General features: G+C 36.8%; 2 protein-coding genes across 7 annotated transcripts in view; one reads left to right on the plus strand and one right to left on the minus strand.

Moving 5' to 3' along the window:
• The window catches only part of MTMR2 (myotubularin related protein 2), a 134,547-nt gene extending 129,383 nt beyond the window's left edge, over positions 1 to 5,164 (plus strand). For 2 of the 3 annotated variants that reach the window (XM_037020623.2, XM_037020622.2), the window contains 3 exons: positions 966 to 1,079; positions 2,713 to 2,889; positions 3,528 to 5,164. In XM_037020623.2, coding sequence (XP_036876518.1) covers positions 966 to 1,079; positions 2,713 to 2,889; positions 3,528 to 3,689 — 453 coding nt within the window. In that variant the 3' untranslated portion in view covers positions 3,690 to 5,164. Of the gene's footprint in view, positions 1 to 965; positions 1,080 to 1,246; positions 1,402 to 2,712; positions 2,890 to 3,527 lie in introns of those variants that run through there. The other variant, XR_005061890.2, reaches the window with a different exon arrangement.
• Positions 5,165 to 13,109: 7,945 nt separating this feature from the next.
• The window catches only part of CEP57 (centrosomal protein 57), a 44,502-nt gene continuing 33,228 nt past the window's right edge, over positions 13,110 to 24,383 (minus strand). For 3 of the 4 annotated variants that reach the window (XM_017655876.3, XM_073239423.1, XM_073239421.1), the window contains exons 8-11: positions 23,799 to 23,876; positions 18,231 to 18,472; positions 17,500 to 17,644; positions 13,110 to 15,922 (exon numbers count right to left, since the gene is read on the minus strand). In XM_017655876.3, coding sequence (XP_017511365.1) covers positions 15,704 to 15,922; positions 17,500 to 17,644; positions 18,231 to 18,472; positions 23,799 to 23,876 — 684 coding nt within the window. In that variant the 3' untranslated portion in view covers positions 13,110 to 15,703. The other variant, XM_073239422.1, reaches the window with a different exon arrangement.

The following is a 24,383-nucleotide window of genomic DNA, read 5'->3' on the forward strand; positions in this document are numbered from 1 at the left end:
AATTGGCTTTTTGTTGTCATGTGATTACCCGCTTCATTCAGCTTCACAGCCACAAAAATGATTACTCAAAGCATGTTAGTTACCCTTTATTGTTTGAGGAAATTTGCCACATGACCCTCATGAACTGAGGAAACTTCATGGTGGAGTTGTTTTCATTCCTGTCCTTTTTGTGTGCTGTTAATGCTTTTATCCTCTACTATTGGGTAGGGATTTTTCTAAGAAAAGCTTGGAATATTTATTTCCCAAATCTTCAATCCAAATATTCACAGAATTCCTTTTCAAAGTTCTATACTGGGCAGTCTTCCTAAAATCTTTTGAGTAATTTTGAAATAGATGGATAAGGATGGATTATATTAAGTCCTTTACCTTCCTGGTATCTGTAATTCAACCTTGCAAGTTCCCTCAAAACTATGGTGTTTGTGGAATAGAGAGACATCAAGCCCTGTCTTAAGTCAAAAACAAAGTGAATTTTCTTTTTGTTGGAAAGAGGCTGGCGAAATACTGGGTTACCAATGCTCTAGTATGACTGGCCATCTCTGGAAGATAAGATTGGCTTTTAAATGAGCAGCACATTTGGTTTGTATGTTTACCTTTGTGCATTGGTGACAATTTTCAGAAGATGGTATTTTTTGTTAATTCCTAGAAACAAAGCTTTGTTGTTGAAAATTTAAAGAAAAATCTTACTATGTTGTTTATGGTTATTTTAGGCAAAGACAAAAGTTGCCAGAATTGCCCAAATCAGAATTCATGTCTGCGAGTTTAGGTAACAAATAAATGGGATACAGAGACATCAAGGTCAGATCATCCAGACTTTTGCTACACAAGGACAGATTTTGGGAGAAAAGTAGCAAAATGATTTTTGAAGAGAAAACAAAGTAGATATGCCATAATGGCATAGAAACATGCAGTTTCTGATTGCGGTTTAGCTTAATTTAGAAAAATTTTGTGTCTGTGTTCATTTGCAGTTTCCTACAGCATTTGAGTTCAATGAATATTTTCTCATTACCATTTTGGACCACCTGTACAGCTGCTTATTTGGAACATTCCTCTGTAACAGCGAACAGCAGAGAGGAAAAGAGGTATGGTATGAGCCACAGCCCTCCCCTGCCGCGCCTAATGTATTGTGTCTGTGGTGGGTTCCGACTGAGCACTTTTTCTTTTGGATAACTTAGTTGCCCGTATTTTATTTTATATGCTATAATATGATTACTTCCTCCCATATATCTGAACCCGATCTACTTTAAAGAACCTGTGTCAGAAGACAAAAAGTGCCAGCTAGCTGTCAGGAGAGTTTATGGGTGGGAAGTAGCATCTGCTCAAGAGAACTGAAATATGTAGAGTCTTAGGAGTACCTGTTACTCCTCACAGGATGGAAATCCTTCAAAGCAGGTACAGAAAAATGTAAGTGGCAAAAATATTTGAGTAAGTGGCAAAAATATTTGAATGAATGGAGAGCTCAAATCCCAAAATATATTGTGTACACAGGAGCCATTTTAGTTTTTTTTAAATTACAAAATATTACAAAACATTCCAACATTGAAAGGACATTAGAAAGTTACCTCATTTCCTCAGAGAGACTGCTCTTAAGAGATTGGTATTAAAAGAAACTGTATAAGGATTCCATTTCAAGTTTAACTTCTGTCTTCCTTAAAATATCTATGTATGGAATTCTAAATCTTGATTGGTGTCTCTGGCATGTTTTCATTCTGAAAAATATGGTTGTAAACTAGTTTATTGGTGCTTTCTATAAAAGCATAGTGGCAAAGAGTGTTTGCTCCGGGGCCATGGTAGCCTGGTTCAGATCTTGGCTCTGTCCCTTATTGTGGGACCCTGGGCAAGGTAATTTCTGCTTCTGTAAAACAGGGATAATCATACTTATTATTGTGAGGATTAAATAAGCCATACAAAATATTGCCATAACTGCCATGTAGTAATTGATACTAAATTTTTTACATTCACTGCTATATCTTAAGTATGTAGCAGGCACTTGATAGCTAACTTCCAAAGATACTTCTACCATCTTCTGAGAGCCTTGAATAAGATTCACTGTATTTTGATTTTAAAAAAAGATACTTTTTATTGAAATATAATTTGCATTCCATTAAATTCACTTAAAAAATGAATAATTTAGTATTTAGTGTATCTACAGAATTGTACAACTACTCATTTCAGAACACTGCAGAGAATCCCTGTCATTGTGTGTCCCTGTCCTCTCCTGCCCGCTGTTGGCACACACACATCTTGTCTGTGGATTTTCATTCAAATGGAGTCGTTCAAGATGTGGCCTTTGTGTCTGGCTTCTTTAATTGAGCTTAATGTTTACAAGGTTCAAGTTATAGTATGCGTCAATACTTCATTCCCTTCTATGGCTGGGTAATATTCTGTTGTGTAGATATGCCATGTTTACCCATTTACTGACTTTTGGGTTGTTTCTGTTTTCGCTGTTATGATTAATGCTGCTGTGAACGTCTTTGTACAAGTGTTTTTTTGCGCAGGTCTTTTTTTGTGTCTTGTTTCAGTTCTCTTGTGTATATACCAAAGAGTTGAATCATTGGTGCATTTAATTTTTTGAGGAACTGTTTTATGTGGGGAGATGACTGATGTATACAGTGCTAAGAGAGATTTTAATGACCACAATACCTCTATACAGTTTTCATCTGAAGTGTAAATACTTTGTGATGGATAATCTTTACCTATTTTTCCTTCTCATAGAGTCTTCCTAGAAGGACTGTGTCTCTGTGGTCTTACATAAACAGCCAGCTGGAAGACTTCACAAATCCTCTCTACGGGAGCTACTCCAATCATGTGCTTTATCCAGTAGCCAGCATGCGCCACCTAGAACTCTGGGTGGGATATTATGTGAGGTGGAATCCACGGATGAAACCACAGGTATGTGCCCTACAGTATACAGTGGGGGTTCTCATCTGTGCAGTTGTATGAATTGGAAAAATTATCTGTACGTCCTTAGAACTTTCCCTTTTTCCCATTAATAGTAGAAAAAGCACTACAGGTAGGTAATCATTATACTTTGCTGCTGGCCTTGGGCAAATCACTGGTGTCTCTTCCTCCTCTGTAAAATGAGGGTGTTGGATAACCTACAAGTATTGTTTTAATATAAGTTAGAGAAAAGAGGCTTTAAAGCTAAATAAAATTCTGGTCCATTTTCAAATATGGAATATTTACTATTTAGAACTGTTTAAAGGGCTAAAAATATGCAACTAAATGATAGGAAGTCTTCCAGTAATGGCTTTTAGTTTGTTTTGTTTCTTGTTTCAGTTGGATAAGTACCAATTTCAGGGTAATCATGTAGAAATGCTTGGGATACTGGGAAAGCCAGTGGAAGAACAGTAGTGCCAACAGTGTCCCTGCAGTTAACTTTGAATGATGTGCCTGCTGCAAAGGTGGGCTCAGTGTCCCTTGCTGAGAATGCCCATTGTGACATTCAGGGGAACAATCACATGCCCCAGTGATCTGACTTTGCTTAGGGCTGCCTCGATGAATGATTTTACCGTGTTTTGCACTTGCAGGAGCCCATTCACAACAGATACAAAGAACTTCTTGCTAAGAGAGCAGAGCTTCAGAAAAAAGTAGAGGAACTACAGAGAGAGATTTCCAACCGCTCAACCTCATCCTCGGAGAGAGCCAGTTCTCCCGCACAGTGTGTCGCTCCTGTCCAAACTGTTGTATGAAAGGGCTATTAGGTCGGGGCCTTCCTTGCCATGAACTCAGTTACAACGGCAGCTTGAGGAGGAGACGGTCTTCTGAATTTAGAACTGAACCAATCTATGAAAGAAATTCAATGCTTTATTTATTTTAAATCTCTCTACGATGGGTTTAAAACTGCAGCAGTGCAGGTGGCTTAAGTGAAATAACCCCCCATGTCATCTTACAAGTCACCCAAAGAATATTAAGATACTTCAATCCTCGATCCACAGTGGGAAAAGGTTTCTGATTTTAAAAGGAAAATACTGTTAGAAATTTTGGTGCCTGGTAAAATCAAAATGTAAACCACTTCAAAACTATACCTCTTGAAGGAAGAGAGCTCACTGCACAGTGAGAAGCCTCAGTTTTCATTCCAGTACTAAATTTCCATGGCATTATGCACACTGGGCTTTTATGTCATGATAGATCAAAATCTTCTGCTAGTCCTTTCCCAGTCAGGGGTTTTTCCTTCCTGTAATAATGTACTTTGAGCACCTTTCAAAACACAGTCTTCATATATGATAAGGCAAAAAGTCTTGAGGAAATTACACTGTCGTGGTTGAAAACTATTGCTGTCATTATTTATACACTAAGATGCATTTGGTAACTGTTCCAAAATGATGCCTTATAGATGTGCTTGTTGCGGGGAGGATAGAAAGTGGTAGCCATCCAGATTTCAAAGAATTCCATATTCTTTTCCATTTGCACAATTACTAGAGACATCATGAAACATTTTAAAAACATTACCCTACTTTACTTTGTGTATGTGCCTAAATACAGAAGTGAATTGATAAGTACCGATGTACTATTTAAGAAGTTTACTAGGATTGACTTTCTGAAGTATGTATAAATAGCTTATGGTGGAAGTACTATGCTCAATTTTACATATTTTACTACTTTCCTTTGCAAATTCTGTAATTCCACTGAATGAATAAATCTACCAAAGAACTTACTGCATGTAAAAATGTTTCACAATTGCAATGCCAGTAAAGAAAATCTTGCTTCACTTCACCTGCTACAGTAAGGATTCAGCGCTGGTATAAACAGTTGACTCCCTGGTGTCTAAAGAGCCATATGTTATATACTGTAACAAAGGAGCTTCGTGTCCCTTGGGTCTTTAATTGAAAGAAAATTTCAACTGATTTTTAAACTCTCTGTTCTTGTTCTGAATTGTTTGCCTTGTCATTTGGATTTTTGAGGAAAGGGGTGTCTTTTAGCAACCTGCTTCAAATTGAGCATTTCAAAGTAGTTTCCCCTTGTTAATTCACGGAAGTCTGAACCTTACACCCCATTCTTGGGTCTTGCAATGAGGAATTAGATGTACTAACTTATTAGTACATCTAATAGCAGAATTGGTACCAAAATTATTTTGTCACTGTGTTAAATACTGTTATGCGTTTTCTTAGAACATATGTAAGTGGCCATTATCAGAATTAAATAAAGGTAAATTTTCTAATCCAAATACTTTACAAATCCATTCTCTCCTGTCCATTCTACCATTTTCCGCATTTAAGCCTTCACCATGTCTTGATCTGAAAACACAAAAGAATATAGATGACTGAAGAGATCAAAAACTTAAAACTTTCAGTCTTAATACACTCACATCCACTTCAAAAAAGGCCAAAGCGATCTAAATGCAAATCTGTCACTTTCCTTCTACCTCCCAGTTGCCTTTCACCCTCTGCAGAAGGCTCTAGAGTGGAGCACATCTGCAATGACCCACTGGCAGGGACGTTAGCATCCTACAAAAGTGTGCAGTATTCCTTTTTTCTCTCCCTTTTGACTTAAAGCTAACTGGTGTCACCCCATAACCAAACAACAGGCCAGGACTATCTATACATCCCAAATCGGACAGACTGGGCCTCGGAGGTGGCTCTAGAGTTGGCAGAAAGTACCCAGCTGTCTGGGCTTCACTTGGAGGGCCCTGCTGCTGTTCAGCAACGTCTGGATTTCTGGGAGGCCTCCATGGCCAGGGAGAGGCAAAAGGAAGGGAAGGTGGCACACAGTTCCTGCTTGTCTGCCCTGGGATTTCAGCAAGAATTCCAGCCACGGATCTCTGGCACTTACTTGAGGACTCCGCTACTGGGGTGTGGGCCTACCCAAAGCCCCAAGTGCTAATCAGCACACACCTACCCACTCTGTGGCCAGTCTTTAAAAAAAAAAAAAAAAAAAAATGCTTCCAACTTAGCAGCGTCAGATCCAGTAAGAGGTGTGCTATAGCACCACCTTGTGGAAAACAAAAGAAAGGTCATGGCTTTCTTTACTTTGATTCTAGCTGAGAAAGGCGTTTGCTACTTCAAATGAAGCAACACAGGCCCATTTCATCAAACAGAATATCACAGTAAGAACAGTATCACAAAAAGAAAACAATTCTCCAGCAGCCAGATCTAGACATGAAATTCTGCTATCACTCTTATATAGACTTCCACATAGCTATTACAACAAAAACTGAACAAGCTACAAGAATATTCTAAAAGGCAATCAGAGAACTGAGGAATAAAAATAATAAACAGAAGGAGTATTTTACCCAATAGACTGAAATTCTAAAAATGAACCAAATAATAAAAACTGGAGCACAACTCAAATGACATGAAGAATAATGTTGGAAAGCACTAGAAACAGATCAGATGGAAGAGAGACTAAGTGAGCTGGATGAAAGAGATTTAAAGATGATTCGGGCAGAAGAGGAGAGAACCAAGATTTTTAAAAAGTGACAAAACCCTACAAGAATCACTCCGTTAGAAAAGCCAACCTAAGATCATTGGGTACACCAGAAGGCAGGGTGGGGGGAGACTGAGAGAAGGAACAGAGTTTATATACAGTAGCTGAGAATGTAACAGACCTGGAGTACTGGATATACAAGTCAGTGAAGGTAACAGAATACCTTTTTATCTCAATGCAAAAAGACCTTCTCCAAGATACATTATGAAGGTGTCAAAAGTCAATAAGGAATGTTAATAAAGGCAGCCAGGGGTAAGAAGGTATCAGCCTACAAAGGAATCCTCATTAGGCTATCAGCAGATTGCTCAGCAGAAAGTACAGGCCAGGAGAGAATGGAATGAAATATGTAAATTGCCAATCAGTAGGTAAGGCACCTTTCAGACACAAAGGAGAAATGATGGCCTTGCCCAGACTGACAAAATAGGAGATTCAGCATGACTAGACAGACCTGCCCTAAAAAAAATGTTGAAAGGAGCTCCTTAAAAACAAAAAGACCAAGTACACAGGACTCATTTAAGGAGGTAAAGGTAAAAGGAATGAGCATTAAAAGTAACTATAGCTATTACAATTTGATAGTGAATTCAGGGCATATAAAAAGATCATTTGTAACCTCATAGATGTAAAGGGGAAGTGTAAAAAGGATGGAACTTTTACAGGTGAATGAAGATAAATTGCTATCAGCATAAAATGGAATATTTTCTCTATTTAAACCTCATGGTAACCACAAAGCAAAAATCTAGAGCAGAGAGAGGAAACAAGTGGGAGACTGAACAAATCACAGAAAAGCATGACTTACAAAGGTAGACAGAAGCAGAAGGAAAAATAAACAATGGAGACAAAAATAACCTAAGATAAAATAGCAACAGCAAGTCTTTACCTATCAATCACTCTGAACCAATCAAAAGGCATGGAGTTGCTGGATGGATTAGAAAAAGAAGACCCATCCACGCTGACTACAGGACACTTGTTTAAGCTAAATTAGGCACACGCAGGCTCAAAATAAAGGGATGGAAGATGATATTCCAAGCAAGCAGAACCCAAAAGAAAGCAGGAGCCTATAAAGTAGACTTCAAGCTCAAAATGTGAAAAACCAAGTCATACATATGATAAAGGGGTCAACACATCAAGATGTGACAGTTGAAAATACACACTGGAGCACTGAAATATATTCAGCAAAAACTGACAGGTCTTAAGAAAAGAAACAGACAATACAATAGTAATAGGGGACTTCAATATCCCCCTATCACCAACTGGAAGATCGCCCAGGCAGAAAATGAACAAGGAAATGCTGAATCAACTATACTTCAGAGCAAATGGACTGTCAGAGATGCACAGAACATTACATCCAACAGCAGAGCGCACACTCCTTTCGCCAAGTACACACACAACATCCTCCAGGGCAGATCACATGACAGGACACAAAACAAATCTCAGCAAATTTTGAGGGCTGAAATCATACCAGTTCTCCTTTCTGACCATAATGGTCTGAAACTAGAAAGCAAAAAACAAAAGGAAAGTGAGATCTTACAAGTGTGTGGAAACGAAACAACCAATGTGTTAAAATTACTTAAAAGGGAAATTCAAAATTATCTCAAAGCAAATTAAAATGGAAATATATCAAATCTGTGGGATGCAACAAAAGCAGTTCTGAAAGTTTACAGCAGTAAATGAATACATTATGAAACCAGATCTCAAATGAACCACCTAACACCTGAAGAAACTAGAAAGAGAAACAACCCTAAGGTTAGCAGAAGAAAGGAAATAATAAAGAGCAGAAACAGATGAACTACAGACCAGAAAATAAAGGATCAACAAAATTAAGAGCTGGCTCTTTAAAAAGATAAACCTGACAGGTAGACTAAGGAAACAGAAGACTCAAAATTAGAAAGGGGAGACATTTCAATTGATACTGTGGAATTACACAGGATTGGAGAAGACTACCATGAACAGATATATGCCAAAAAAAAAAAAAGAAATAGATACATTTCTAGAAATATATAATGTACAAAGACTGAAATCAGGAATACCAAATCAGAACACACCAATAATAAGCAGAGATTGAATCAAGTGATCAAAACTTCCAATACAGAAAATTCCAGTACTAGATGTCTTCACTGGTGAATTTTACCAAACATTTAGAGGACTTAACACCAATCCTCAAACTCTTCCAAAATACTGAGGAGGGAAACACTTAAAAACTCATCCTATGAAGCCAGCATTACATGGACAGTGAGATGGGGTAAGAATACAAGAAAGCTATAGACCAACGCCCTTGATGACTACAGAAGCAAAAATTCTCAATAGATCAGCAAACCAAATTCAACACATTAAAAGATTATACATCATGACCAAGTGCAATTTAACCCTGGGAGTCAAGAAATATTCAACATATGCAAATCAATAAATGTAATATACCACATTAGTAAAATGAAAGATAAAGATCACACTATTACTCATCCTAGCAGAAAAAGCACAGTTGGGAGAGCATTAAACTGAAGATCACATGATCATTATGAGACAAAAAATATTTGAAAAATACATCCTCTCATGAAAAACCTTTTGACAGATTGGGTACAGAAGGAAATACCTCAACATAATAAAGACCACATGTGAACCCACAGTTAACATTACACAGGCATAACTTAAAGAGATTTTATGGATTCAGTTCCAGACCATGGCCACACAGTGAATAATGATGCAATGAAGAGTTAGATGTATTTTTGGTTTCCCAGTGCATATTAAAAGTTATGCTTACATTACACTGTAGTACTAAGTGCAGTGGCATTAGGTCTATAAAATGTTACATACTTTAATTAAAAGACTTTCTTATGACAGTTAACTTCTATACGCTTATATCAGCTTTTGGCAAGTTATCATCTTTTTGTTGGTGGAGGGTCTTGCCTCATGGCTGACTGATATGGCTGCTGACTGATCAGGGTGGTAGTTGCTGAAGGCTGAGGAGGCTGTGGCAATTTCCCATAACACGTCAACATGTAGTCCACTGCATCAACAACTGACCCTTTCACGAGTTCTCTGCAGCACATGAGGCTGTCTGATAGCATTACCTGCACAACTTCTTTCAAGATGGGGTCAGTCTCTCCAAACACTGCCACTGCTTTATCAACTAAGTTTAATATTCTGAGTCCTGTGTTGTCAATTTCAACAATCTTCAGTAGATCCCATCTCAAGAAGCCATTTCCTTTGCTCATGCATAAGCAGCAGCTCCTGATCTTGTCACAGCTTTTATCATGAGATGCAGCAAGTCACTCACAACTTCAGACTCCACTCCTAATTTCTCTTGCAATCTCCACCACATCCACTGAACCATCCATGAGGGCTGGAATCAGCTTCTTCGAAACTCCTATTAGTGTTGGTATTTTGATCTCACCCCATGAATCACAAATGCTCAGAATGGGGAAAATCCTTTCCAGGTCTTCCATTTACGTGGCCCAAATCCATCAAAAAAGCCAGTATCTATGGCAGCTATCATCTTATGAAATGTATTTCTTGATAAGACTTGAAATATTAAATTTCTCTTTGATCCATGGGTTGCAGAATGGATGCTGTGTTTGTAGGCATGAAAACAACATCAACCTCCATCAGAGTTCTTGGGAGACAAGTGCACTGTCAGTGAGCTATACTACTTTTAAAGCAATTTATTTTTTATGGGTAGTAAATATTCAGTAAACCCTGTTGTTGACTGACAGGCTGTGATCGAGGCTCTGTTGTTCCATTCATGGAACACAGGCAGAGTACATGTCACATAATTCTTACAGGCCCAATAATAGTAAATAAGCACTGGCTTCAACTTAAAGGTCACCAGCTGCATTAGCCCTTAATGAGAAAGTCAGCCTATTCTTTGAAGCTTTGGCTTCTCCTCCCTAGGTATGAAAGTCCTCGATGGCATCTTCTTCCAATAGAAGGCTGTTTCATCTGCACTTAAAATCTGTTTAATGTAGCCACTTTCATTAGTGATCTAAGCTAGATCTTCTGGGTAACCAGCAGCCTCTAGAACAGAACTGGCTGCTGCACCTGCACTTTTCTGTTATGGAAATGACTTACTTTCTTAAACCTCAGAACCAACCTCTGCTAGCTTCAGACTTCTCCTCTGCAGCTTCTTCACGGCCCTCACTCAGCCTTCACAGAACTGTGGAGTTCGGGCCTTGCTCTGGGTCAGCTCTGGCCTAAGGGAGCACTGTGGCTGACGTGATCGTCAGGTCCAGACCCCTGAAGCTTTCTCCATATCAGCAGTAGGGCTGTTTCTTGTCATTTGTGTGTTCACTGGAGTAGCACTTGTAATTTCCTTTAAGAACTTTTCCTTTGCATTCACAACTTGGATAACTTTTTGGCACAAAAGGCTCAGCTTTCAGCCTGTTTCAGTTTTCAACACGTCTTCCTCACTAAGCATTTAATCATTTCTAGCTTTTGATTAAAAGTGAGAGGCATGTGACCCTTCTTTCACTTGAACACTTAAAAATTATTGAAGGATCATTACCTTGACTAATTTCAATACTGCTGTGTCTCAGGAAACAGGGAGACTTGCGTGGTGACTGCCAGACAACGGAGCACTAAGAACACCTACACTCATTCCTTCTGTCTGCAACCCTACACAGACATCGTTCCCGCTGCTCCAAACAATTACCACAGTAACATCAAAGGTCACTACGACTGATCACCATAATAAATATGATGATGAAAAATTTTGAAAATATTGGGAGAAACCAAAATGTGACAGAGACACACAAAGTGAGCAGATGTGCTGGGAAAGGGCTCTACACCGCATCGCCACGGGTCCTCCATCTGTAAAGAGCAGAGTGCCTGCAAAGCATAGTGAAGTGAAGTGCAATGAAACAGGTGTGCCTGTACTTACTGGAGAAAAACAAATTTCCTCTGCTATGGTCATAAACAGGACAAAGATGCCCACTCCTGCCACTCAGATTCAATATAGTTCTGGGATTATTATTTACAGCAAATGGACAAGACAAATAAACTACTTTCCAATTTACATGTCTTTTATTTAAGTAAAACTGTCTTTGGTAAGGATATGATTTTTTATATAGAAAATACTAGAGCCAACCAAAACACTTATGATTTCAGTCAAGTTGCAGTATGTAACATCAACATACAGAAATCATTTGCCTTCATTTATGCTAATGATGAAACATCTGAAAAAGAAGTAAAATTATCCCATTCACAATAGCATCAAAAATAATAAAATACTTAGGAAAAAATTTCACCAAGGAAGTGAGAGATCTGTACAATGAAAATTGTAAGATTTTTCAGAAAGAATTTTAAAACAAATGGAAAAATAGTCTATGTTCATGAATCAGAAGAATTCATAATGGTAAAATGTCCATACTACCCAAAGCCATCTACAGATTTAACCCAATCCCCATCAAAATACCAAAGGCATTCTACACAAAAACAGAACAATCCAAAATTTGTGGAACCAAAAACAACCCAAATAACCAAAGCAATCTTGAAAAAAAGAGTTGATTTCAAACTATACTATAAAGCCATACTGGTAAAGGCAGTATGGTACTGGCACAAAAATACATACAAAGACCAATGAAACAGAACAGACAGCCCTGAATTATATTAGCTAATATTCAACAAGGGAGCCAAGAACATCCATTGGGAAAGGATAGTCTCTTTCAGCAAAGGGTCTGGTGAAAACAAAATGCAAAAAAATGAAATCAGGCCCCTGTGTCTCACACTACTCACAAAAAATTGAAGTGGACCAATAAGCCTGATACCATAAAACTCAGAAGAAAACATAAAGAAGCTTCTCAGTATTGGTGTTGGCAATGACTTTTTGGACATGATTCCAAAAACAAATGACAAAAGCAAAAATCAACAAATGGGGCTATATAAAACTCAAAAGCTTCTTCTGCATACCTAAAGAAAAGAAAATGAAACAAACCTACAAAATGAGGAAAAATTTTTATAAGCCATGTATCTGACAAGGGATTAATATCCAAACTATATAAAGAATTCACACAACTTAATAATAAAAAAAAAACATTAAGAAATGAGCAGAAAAACTAGACATTTCCCAAAGAGGACATCAAAATGGCTAATAGACACATGGAAAGGTGCTCAGTATCAGTAATCATCAGGGAATGCACATCAGAACCTCAAAGAGATATCACCCCCTGCCTGTTAGAATGGCTGTTTTCAATAAGACAGACCAGGTGCTGGCGAGCAAGTGATGGAACAGGAACTCTTACACACTGTTGATGGGAATGTAAATTGCTCCAAAAACTATTGAAAACTATGGAGGTTCCTCAAAAAATTAAAAACAGATTTACCATATGATCCAGCAGTTCTTATGACTATATACTTAAAGGAAATGAAGACAGTATTTTGAAGAGATAGATGCACTTGCATGTTTACTGCAGCATTATTCACAATAGCCAAGATACGGTAACAACCAAAATGCCCAACAAAAGATGAATGGATAAAAAAGATACAGTGTATATACACAGTGGAGTTAAATTATGCAGCCATGAGAAAGGATGTCCTGCATCTGGGACAGCATGGGGGACCTTCAGCACATTAGAAAGACACATACTGTATGATATTACTTAGATGTGCAATCTAAAAAAGCCTAACTAGAACGGAATAAAATGGTGGTTAATGGGGTGGAGTATAAGACTGATTAAAGAGTACAAGTTTGCAATGAGTAGAAGTAAATCAGAGATTTAATGCACAGTATAATGAATATAGACAATATTGTACCTTAATTATGAAATCTCGTGTCTTTACAATGACAACCATATCACAATATAGAAATGTATCAAAAAAATAGAGTGCAACTTAAAATTTCACAATGTTATAGCTGTCAAATCTATTGAATTAAAACAACACTTGTAATAAAGATGTTTCTTACAAGCTAAAAAAAAAAATCCATTGCGGTTCAGGGAAGTATTGGTACTATGTATTTATATAAACAGAACTTTAATATTTGAGTTGATGGTTCTGTTTTATGCCTTTATATATACTTATGCATTGGTTGTGCAGATAAAGATTTTCCTATGAGGGATATAAAATTTAGAAACCTATGTGATCGAGTCAAAACTTCTAGTAGTTAGCCTCCTGTGCCTTATATGTTATCCTTCTAGTCTCATCTGCAAACCCCCCATTTTAGGGGCCTCTACTACTCAAGCTACATCTGCAAACCCCCCATTTTAGGGGGCTCTACTACTCAAGCTAGTCAGTTTTCTCACGTAAACTGTAGGTTCCTATCGGCTGGCTTTTTTTCATTTTATCTTGTTGACCTGGAACTGTTCTCTCTTGAGGCATATATATTCTTCTTCTCTACAGTCCTGGCATCATTTCATCCTCTGGGAAGTTATCCCTGATTCATCATTCTCGTCTCTGCCATGCCCCACCTTCCTCTGGGCTCCCACATTGTTTGCTGTCATGACCCCATCTACCGCCTATTGGAATGAATGATTTAGATGTCTTCCACCTACCTGTCAGCATACCTTTCTTACTCAGCTTGGTATCCAGATAGGCATCTTACACACAGAAGATACTGGTATTTGAAATGCACTGTAATAAAGCTCCTGTACAACTGAAGTGGACAAATGACAGCATAATCCTCTGCTGCAAACTCTCAGACAAGGAAAGTGAAGCAGTATGGAATATTTCCTTCAGTTCTCAGCTGAGGGTATCAGAGGCTGGGATGGTATTTCCGTGTGAGCCCTAACTGAAGGATACGGTGAGTTTCATCACCATGTAACCAGCCTTCTCCTAACTAGGACTTGGAGCCACTACAACACAAATGAGGCTCACACAGTTTAATTACCTGAAATTTAAACACAGAGACAACACAAGTTTAAGAGGTAAAATGGTGGTTGAGACACAAAAAATATTTTCCATGTCACCAGAGCAGTGATCCCTTGGATCTATGGAAATCCTGTGAAATCAATGAAGATACAAACCTGCTTATCAGAAAACTGAAGTTTATATGCATTTTCAGGACATTCACATATATATCCCCAAACCTACGAGCATCAAATTAAGAACTCTGTAGAAAATTAATTCAGTAAGAGGCCTAAAAAGCTTAGTGCCCAGCCAGTCACTACAATTTATACTGACTAGATAAAGTCCTAGAATTCCATTTCAATCCCAGGGGAGGAATAAAAAGCAATCTCTTTAATATGTTTGCTGGGCTTAGATTCTGTGTAAGCACAAGGTAGGCAAATTATTTACTAAATACCATATAGTCTTATTGTTTCTCATTATGTTAACGTCCTATTTAGAAACACATTTTTTTGAGAGAACACATAAAGCCTTTAGTAACAGGCTGTTGAGGAAAATTTCATTGTTTCCTTAAAAAAGCTGCTTTATTGACATCAGTGGCAAATTTATAAAAAGTGAACGACTTGATTAAAAATCGATTTACATTATTAACATAATAACAATGCATGTGTACAGTTAACACTGCGCTCAGACTGGACACCGAAGTGAATGTCCAAGGGGTCTTCTAGGATTTAAGATTAAAGATCGTAATACCTTGAAATTAATAGCATGATTCCAAACAGGTGTTTAAAAACAAATGCATATGCTTTATACCTCCCTTTCTAGTCATTCCAAACCTCATTTACTTTCATTAACAATCTGCTTATACTTTAAAAAGCCCAGTTAATTGACTAAAATGAATGGGTATTTAAAAAAATTTTAATAGTGGATTTTAACAATACATTTAATACCCATCAATGTTTAAAATGTCAAAAAGCAAAACAAAATCCTCTTAAATATGTATAAATATTTAAATATAGAAAACTTCCATCAACAGTCAAAGTAAATTTAATGGCTGTATTGGAAATGAGAAATGGGTGATTCATACCAGGGGAAGATTTCAAAATATGACTTTTACAGCAAACTGCCTATGGGATAGTAACATATTGTGATAATTTAAACCTGATTTTACTCAGATATATATAAAGAGCTATTTAAAAAATCACACCCACAAGTAAAAAAATTGGTAATTTGTTTACGAAGTGCAGTATTTCAGTACAGCAAACTCATCTCAAATAAAGAACAATGTGTGGCTTCTTAGCCTTTGAACTCCCCTGGTTTCCATTTAAATCGTTTACCATTTAGTTTTGATGCCTAACACAAGAAAAGCCTGTGTAATCAAGTTTGGGTCCTTCAACACCAGCTATTAATTAATTCCAACATAAAAGAGTATGAAACCTGGAAAGTAAATTCTCAGTGTCTGACTGATGAGGTACACATTATCTGAATAAAATTTATGACCTGGGAGCAGTCAGTAATCCCAACACAAAGTATTGCTTTGTAATGAACTCTGTATGGTTTGCATGTCCTTCAGTAACTGAAGATTTTTCCTGCTTTTTTCTCCAGGTCTCGGTTTGGCAAAGTCTTTCTTATTCGAGGTCCTTGCGATTCCAGAAGGATGGCTGCTGCTGTTCCCTTCTTCATCAACAGTCTTTTTGGTGGTTCTTAATTCTCTCTTTTGCTTCTCCAACTATACCAATTTACCAAGGCAAGGGAAAGTGTAATGAAAACATTCTTTTCAGACAACTGGTACTTTTAACTCTCATACTAACTAAAACACAAATAATATATTTCAATTTTATTTTTTTAGAGGCTTCAAAAATCTTCTACTAGTCACAACGCTCAGTGCTTAAAATATATGACATACAAACAAGAAAACACATCAATTCTGGTGCTGTATCAGAAGTTAAGGCAGTGTCGCAAAAGTAGAACAGGGTCAGAGAGAAACAAGGGAGTTTGGAGGGAGGATCGTCCTGGAGGAAGTGAAAGATCTCATACAGGAAAGAAGGACAGGAAACAAAGGGAGGAGAAATGCATTCCAGTACCTAGTCTGAGCAACTAGGCTTCCAGAGATGGGTGAAGAGATGTAGTGGTAATACAGTGATACCATCAAAAAGATTTTTAATTTTACTATTTCACTATTTTTATAATAATTTAAAGCAGAGAGCTTTACTTTTACTTCAGCTGCTAGCAAAAATAAACTGCTCCTGGCACACTGGTGATGTACAAGAAACAAATTAGATAATTACTTCTATAGGAATCATTTACTTGTATTTCTTCTTATAAAAACATGTACTGTAGAAGAGGGACTTAAGCTCAGGTTTTAGAGTTGAGAAGAACCACATTTGCCTTCTAGCTCTCCCACTGACCAGTGAGCTACCGTGTCCTTGAGCAAGTCACATAATTTCACTTTAGAATATGCCTATGTCCCAGGAAACAGCCCCCGTTTTTCCTCATCTATGAAATGAGATAATATACCCACCCCACAAGACTTCCATGAAGATTAAGATGACATATTAAAGTATTTAGCATTGTGCTTATTACAAGAGCAAATAGTTAGTAAATATCAGCCAGACCTCTCCCGCTCCCAGTCTTCTCCATTCTTGTCAGTGGTACCAATGTCCTCACCCTCCAATGGTATCAAGCAGCAAGTACCCTCAATCCACTTCACTCCAACTGCAGTCACTGATAACCTCTGCTAAGAAATAAGCTTACAGGGCCCAGCTGGCCTCTCAGCAGTGGCGCAGTGATCTCCCACAGCCATGACCATCATGTTTCTCTCCAGATGAAAACCCTGCAGTGACTTCTCACGACCCTCAATAGATAGTAAATAAATGGCCATTTTATTAATTTAATTAGTAACTAAACATAGTTTCTTTTACATATTTATATCTGATATTCCTTTAGAAACAATTTATAGGTGTTTTTTAAAACTTCAGTAAATTTAGAACTATTTAAATTCCTCACAGAAGTTAGTTTGTTCATGTAATATAGATAAGATTATTAAATACATTTAGTATTTAAAAGATGTACCTTAGATAATAAAATCTAATAGACAGGACACAATCCTTTTTCCTAGTCCATGTAACACCAATTCTTAATAATTAATGAACTGAAGTAAGCGTCTACAGTGAAGAAATAATTCCTGCAGCTCCCTATCTATCCATGATATACTTATAATGTCATCAACTAATTTGAAAAAAAGGGTTTTTTTGTTTTGTTCTTATCTTTTAATCACTAGTAATAAGCGAAGGAAAAGTGAATTACCTGGGCTTGATATTTTCGAACTTTAGTTATTTGATTGGCTTTTGCCTCCATCCTTCCCACCAATGCCTCCAGTTCACACTCTAGCTTGTCTTTCAGTTCAACAGTTGGGGATTCTTGGATAAGCTTTGCAAGCTGCTGGTGGTCACTATAAAGAACAAAATTAGGGCTTGATTAAGTTTCTTGCATTTCATGTTAGATTCATTATCTCTCTCCTACTACATGTGACCACTGATCTGTGCATCAAAAAATGACTCATTTAAAAAATTTCCAAATTATTAGTAATAGTTTAAAAGTTCAAGATAGGTACTGGAGGCAAATGTAAACAGAGTTCTTAATTTCTAAGAGCTAATTATTTATATTTCTACCCTGCCTCTGGCTTTGGAGAAAGTAAAGTCTAGAGAAGGATCTTATTCTTCACAACATTTACAGCCTAACTTACCACTTAAGTTTAGCTAAACTCAATGTATATTCGTATTAATAAGCTCCTTAAAAAAGGAAGTTAAACTTAAATGTAAACCTTGGTCTTCAAAACATTTAACAGTACTAGAACAGGGAGAGATCTCATCCAGTTTTATTTGTTAAAGTCCTACTAATTTGCTCAGTGGTTGGTGCCAGTATTGTGTTCAACAAACATCTGTTGAACAAATAATGAAAGATTAATAAAGTCACCAAGACGTTACAATGAGGTTTTAAAACTAAATGTAATTAAAAAAACAAAAATGAAAACTCACAAGCTCATCTGCCCAAATTCATCTTGTAAAGTCTGTAAGACTTCTGACAGCTCTTCATTAATGCTGCTAGAGGAACGAGGCGTTACTGAGAGCTTCTTACTTTTACCACTTCGAGAAGATACTTGCTTTGCCAAAGGAACACTACTGACTACTCGATCGTTGCACAAGGCTTTACTGTGTTGCTTCATGAGATGCAAGACATGCTGCACATTGGCTACCACGGCATGGCTGGGACTGGTGGACTGAAGAAGAGTGAGAAATAATTTAAACCAAATTCTCTCCATCTGTTTTCTTTCTACTTCATAGCCTGGGTAAAAAGACCCTCCCTGCCAAAATAAAACCCTATGATATAAATTTTCTTGTTAGAGTAAGTCAATTCATATCCCATGAATAACCCTGACTGTCTTCAATCTGCCTCTTACTCTCCAACCTGCCATCATTTATTTGGTTTTGCATCCATCTATCTCTGTTAGCTACAGGAAGAACATCCCAATTGATCTCTCTGCTCCCAGTCTCTTAATTCCATAAATTATTCTCATCATGTTTTCTCCTATTTCTCCTTTGATGTAAACCCACCCACTCTAATATCCAAATGCTTTAGCATCTGTATCATGGAACTGCAACATACACTCCCTGGCCTCATGTCCTATCATCTCCTCATTTTTCTCCATTATTTGAATAAATCATATTTACACATGCCATTTTTGTTTGGCAACTTTTATAGCATTCTTTAAAATCCAGTTCAAATATATAATTTTAAGGACCTCCTTAAAACCTTGAGGTAATTAACTCGTTCATTTTCAGATCAGCTATAGCATTTATCTCTATCAGAGCATTTATCACAATTACAGTTAACTGTTTGCATATCTATTTCACCTATTAAGCAGGTGGTAGGGACTGTTATATTCATTGTTGTCCTCAAATAGTAGGAAGCACTGTTTGTGTTTGTCACATAAAGACTAGGAAAACTTGGTTATCTTGTCAAATTTTTGTTTTGAACACTAGACAATAATCTCAATGTGCTATTTCAACTTACAAATAGATGGCTAGGCTACCTCAGCTCCATAAGCATCATCTAGACAGCTTGCTTAAAATGCGGATTCCTAGGCAGGACTCCCAACCAACTCAATCAGTGTGGGGCAAGGCCTGGAAACCAAAGTGCTAAGTTAAACAGATGTTCTTTTCATCCTAGTTTCTATTATAAGGTAGCAAATTGAACCCAGCAATATAAACAAAAAAGTATGTAACACTTTAGTCCAGGTGGGGTTTAGTCCAGGAATGCAAGGCTAGTTCAATATTTCAAAGTCAATCAGTGTAATCTAGCATGTTAACCGTGTAAAAAAAGAAAACTACTATTTTGTGGCAAAAAGCATTTGAAAAACTGTAACACTCATTCAGGGTATAAACTCCCAGCAAGGTGGCAACAGGGAAATTTCCTGAAGTTGATAATGACAAAGAACCTATAGCCAATGCCATACTTAGCAGTGAATGACTGACTGCTTTCCTCTTAAAATCAGAAAAAAGGCAAGGATGTGGACTTTCATCACTCTTACTTAACATAATACTGGAAATCCTAGTCAGTGCAGTATATAAAGAAAAGAAATAAAAGGCATACAAATTAAAAATGAAAAAATAAAACTGGTCCTATTTACAGATGACATGATTCTCTACACAGAAAATCTCAGTCAAAATAATTATTCCTAGGACTAATTAATATAAGTGACTTCAGCAAGGTCACAGAATGTAAACTCAACATATAAAGATCAAATGTACTAGCAATGATTATGCAGAAACTGAAGTTAAAACTGAATACAATTTACAACTGCTCAAAAAATATTTGACCATAAATCCAATTAAAACAGATAAAGGATCAACATGCTGGAAACCATAAAACACTCATGAAAGAAACCAAAGACCCAGATGAATGAGAAACACTGCACTCACGCACTGGACACTTGACATAGGCAGCCATTTGTCCCCAGACTGATCAGTAGGTGTGATACAACTCCTATCAAACTTCCAGTAAGATCATTTTTTTGTACATAGACAAGTTTATTCTAAAATTATATGGAGAGAGAAAGAACTAGTAGAGCTAAAACACTTTGAAAACAAAGAATATAAAGTCAGAGGAATCACTATCCCTGATGTTAAGACTTACTGTATAAAAGCTACAGCAATCGAGGCAGTGTGGTATTGGCAAAGGGGTGAACACGTACTGCAGGGGGAGAGACTGAAAGGTGAACTGGGACTTAGTAGTAAGCCTCACACTGAATGCAAAAATTATTTCAAGTAGTTCATAGATTTAAATGTAAAATATGAAACTATAAAACAAATGAAAACAGACATGAAAATGTATAGGACATAGATCTACACAAAGTTCTTAAAACATGACACCAAACACATGATCCACAAAAGCAAAAAAATCAATTAAATGGATTTTATCAAAATGAAAGCTTCTCTAAGTTTAAGAAGATGAAAAGAAGCTATAGACTGGGAGAATATATGTAAGTACCTATCTGATTGTCTTATTTAAAATAAGGAACTCTTAAAATTCAATAGTAAAAAAATAAAATAAAATTACAAAATGGCAATAAATATAATCAGACATTTCACCAGAGGATATATGGATGACAATCACATGAAATTCAAATATTATCAGTCATTAGGGTAATGTAAATAAAAACCACAGTGAGATATCACAACATACCTACAAGTACAAATTGGAAACAACATAAATGTCGTTCAATGAGTGAATCATTCAACTGATACACCGACACCATGGACTACTCCTCAGCAACAGAAAGAACTATGGATCCACACAAGGGGATTATGCTGAGTAAAACAGTCAATCTCAAAAGGTCACATGCTGCATGGTTCCATATACATAACATTTTTGAAATGGCAAAACTGTAGATACAGTGTGGTAGTGGCTTCATAAATCTAGTTATAAAACTGCATTGAATTACACCTGTGAACATGCACAGAGTACATGTAAAATAGAGAATCTGAACAAAGTCTGGATTAAGCCAATATTTATCTCTGACTGATACCACAGTTATGCAGTACGTTACCATTGTGGTAAACTGGATTAAGGGTAGACAGGATTAAGAGTAACTTAAAAAACTTAACCCATGTTTATATCAAGGTAATTTAAATTCAACTACAACTGAATGGTTTAGACATTCTCTCTTATTGTATTGATGCTATCATCAATACAACCTTGATTATCAAGAACTAAATTCATTTGTTTCTTTAAAAACTATAAATGCCCATATGCATGGTATTCACTTTAAGTGTGTTGAATATGGGAGGTTATTATTTCACTTAGAATTTAAAATATATATTCATTATATTGACAACCTATACAAACACTTTCAGTAAGCAGTATATCCTTTTTGAAATTATCTTTCCTATTGTTTTTCTGATTGTAATTTTGTTTGCAAAATCTAGTAATAGTAAAGTTGAGAGTTGTATCTCATGTCTTTAATTTCATTTTACTTTTCTAAATAAAACTCACTTTTATTGCATTTTACACATGTACTGGTCTATGACAATGCATTATTAAAAATAAAAGCTGGTCCTTCACAATAGATATTTGGAGAAACTCATCTAGGTAACAGCACATTCTTACCTGTTTGCATAATATTTCACAAAGAGTACAAATAATATCAAAAGGAGAGCTCGGGTTGAAAAGACCTAGCTTTGAACCTGTCTTGTTCAACCTTTTTGTTAATGGCTTCAAAGTGAATTACCAACGACAGGCATTTGGGGATAACACACATTTAACGTAAGACTGACCTAGATTCAAATTTTTTGTGGGATAGGGTGAATCTGTTCGCATAGAGATTCAGTTGATGAAAAATTCTGTATAAAATACCAACTCCACAAGCATAGGACATATAGAGGCTAATGCAAAGATTTAGAAAACGGCCTTGTTACTTCAAATGACTACAATTAATGAGTGAAAAGGATGATGTAGCTTTTCCTGTAACAATGTGATGCTAGACTTGAGTTAACAGACTATCCGGAACACGACAAAGCCTGTATTCTGTGCTGGTCCCACATTTAAAGGGTGATACTCAATTCAGGAAGGAAGAGAATGATGAGGTGGTAATGAATTCATGAAACACCAAATAGCTGAAAAAGGAAGTATTTATAACCTAGAATAAAGAGATGAGAGTAAAGATAAAGCTATCGTCAAAAGTTAAAAATTTTTTCTATAGTCAAGGGCTATCTTGTTATATGTGGATTCCGGAAAGCAGAAAGAAGACCAATAGTAGAACTTATGGTGACAGATTCCAACTCAACTTTCAAATAAAGTTATCTAGGAATGCCATGGGCTATTTGAGGTATGAGGTCTCCTCAGCAGATGTATTTGAGCACCACACACAACCATCATTCCTGATGTTTACATAAAGAAAACATTAGACAGGGGAACTGTACTAAGTGGGTCCCAAAGCTAATGACATTAAGACTGGACCAGGGACAACTAAAAATATTTTCTAGGCCCCATAACCAGAAAACTGTCAGTGGAATTTTGACAGGGATCTGTAATCTGCTTTTTCAAATGTGTATTCAGCAATACTGATAATGCTGGTCATCCTTTAAGAGGATGGAGGGTGTTTTCAACCCAACGCAAAGATTCTATAGTGAAGCAAAAGACGTTTGGTAGGAATAAGAGATAAGGAAGAAATACAGGTCAAAAGACGGTCTGCAAATCCAGTAAGAGGTTAAATTTAGGGTAAAGGGCAGCATGGAGTCAACAGCAATACCTTTTTTAGATGATCTGTGCCTTATAAATCTAGTGGAAAAAGCTAGGCAAATAGGAAAGCTAGGAAATAGTTCATTCCCCAAGCTTTCACTAAGAATTTTCTGTGGGGTTAAAATAAATAAATATAGACAAACAAAATTAAATTTACTCTCCAAGCCTCTCAACACAATCTACTTGGGTATTCAAGGAAATCATTCATGAAACAACCAGCAACACAGTTAACGAAAAAGTGATATCAACTAGCACAGTGTTAAACCCTTACCAGAAATTACTCAGTACTTGCTGGTATTGGACAAAATTATCATTTCTACATTTAAGCACTGAAGTTCACAAGATTGAAGTTTATGTGTGACTACTTGAGGAGAATATGAGTCCTGTTAAGTTTAAATGAATATAAATCACAGCCTATTTAATTCACAAACAGGTTGTGATTTCTACTGATTTTAGTATCTATCTATATCTAAGTATATACCAGCAGGGTTGACACTGAAATCCAATTCTACAAATATACTATTTCCTATTCTTTGACCCTTATCTGAAACTGCACCTTCTCTAGACCAGAGTCTCTGCTTTTGTTCATAACTTCCCTTTCACATATACTTTTTCTGCTTTAAAGTGTCCCTCTAGCCTCTTCCCTGCTCCCCCAAATCCACAGAACCCTTTTCCATCTCATTCTCACATCACCATGACCCACATTGGTAAAAGTGCAGAAAAACGTTTCCACCACTTACAGGCATACAGGCAGACAATTAAATGTAATTCAAAGATCTCAAAAAATTCCAGTTTGACCAACTCACCTTTCCAGCTACAAAAGGCATATCACCCAAGCATAATCTATAATGTGGCTGCACGGCAAAACAGTTCCTAGAACCTTTCTGAAAGGAAAGGAAAGGAAAGAAAAACAATTTTACTCATGTGACAGTAAAGCTGACAACGACTAACCTGGAACGTCAGGCCACTGCTGGGCCACTGCCTGCTCTATCTGTCCTGGCATTACGGTCTTGGACTGCTACTCCTCGTCCACATACACCTAGCTTAGAAGAGACTAAGAAAGAAAAACGGCACATGACACAATAGCAGTTGTGGTTTAAACAGAGAAACTGTGTGTGTGTATGTTCATTTCAAGAGCAAAAGATAATGCAGTACTAAATAACAACAACTAATATATGTGCACTGATAAATATTATTGATATTGATATTGATAATGGTCAACTAATATTTTTGTAGTTCTAAAATGCTTTCATATATATAGTCTCTCTCTCCTGGTAAAAATGTAGAGGTAGATATTCCTATACCCATCTTCCCAATGAAGAAACCAAGAACGATGGCGATGTGCTCGCCTGGAGCTGCAGTGCCACACGTGCACTAGTGCTCTCCCATCG

The sequence above is a fragment of the Manis javanica genome, chromosome 6 (assembly GCF_040802235.1).
Source record: "Manis javanica isolate MJ-LG chromosome 6, MJ_LKY, whole genome shotgun sequence".
Taxonomy (NCBI): domain Eukaryota; kingdom Metazoa; phylum Chordata; class Mammalia; order Pholidota; family Manidae; genus Manis; species Manis javanica.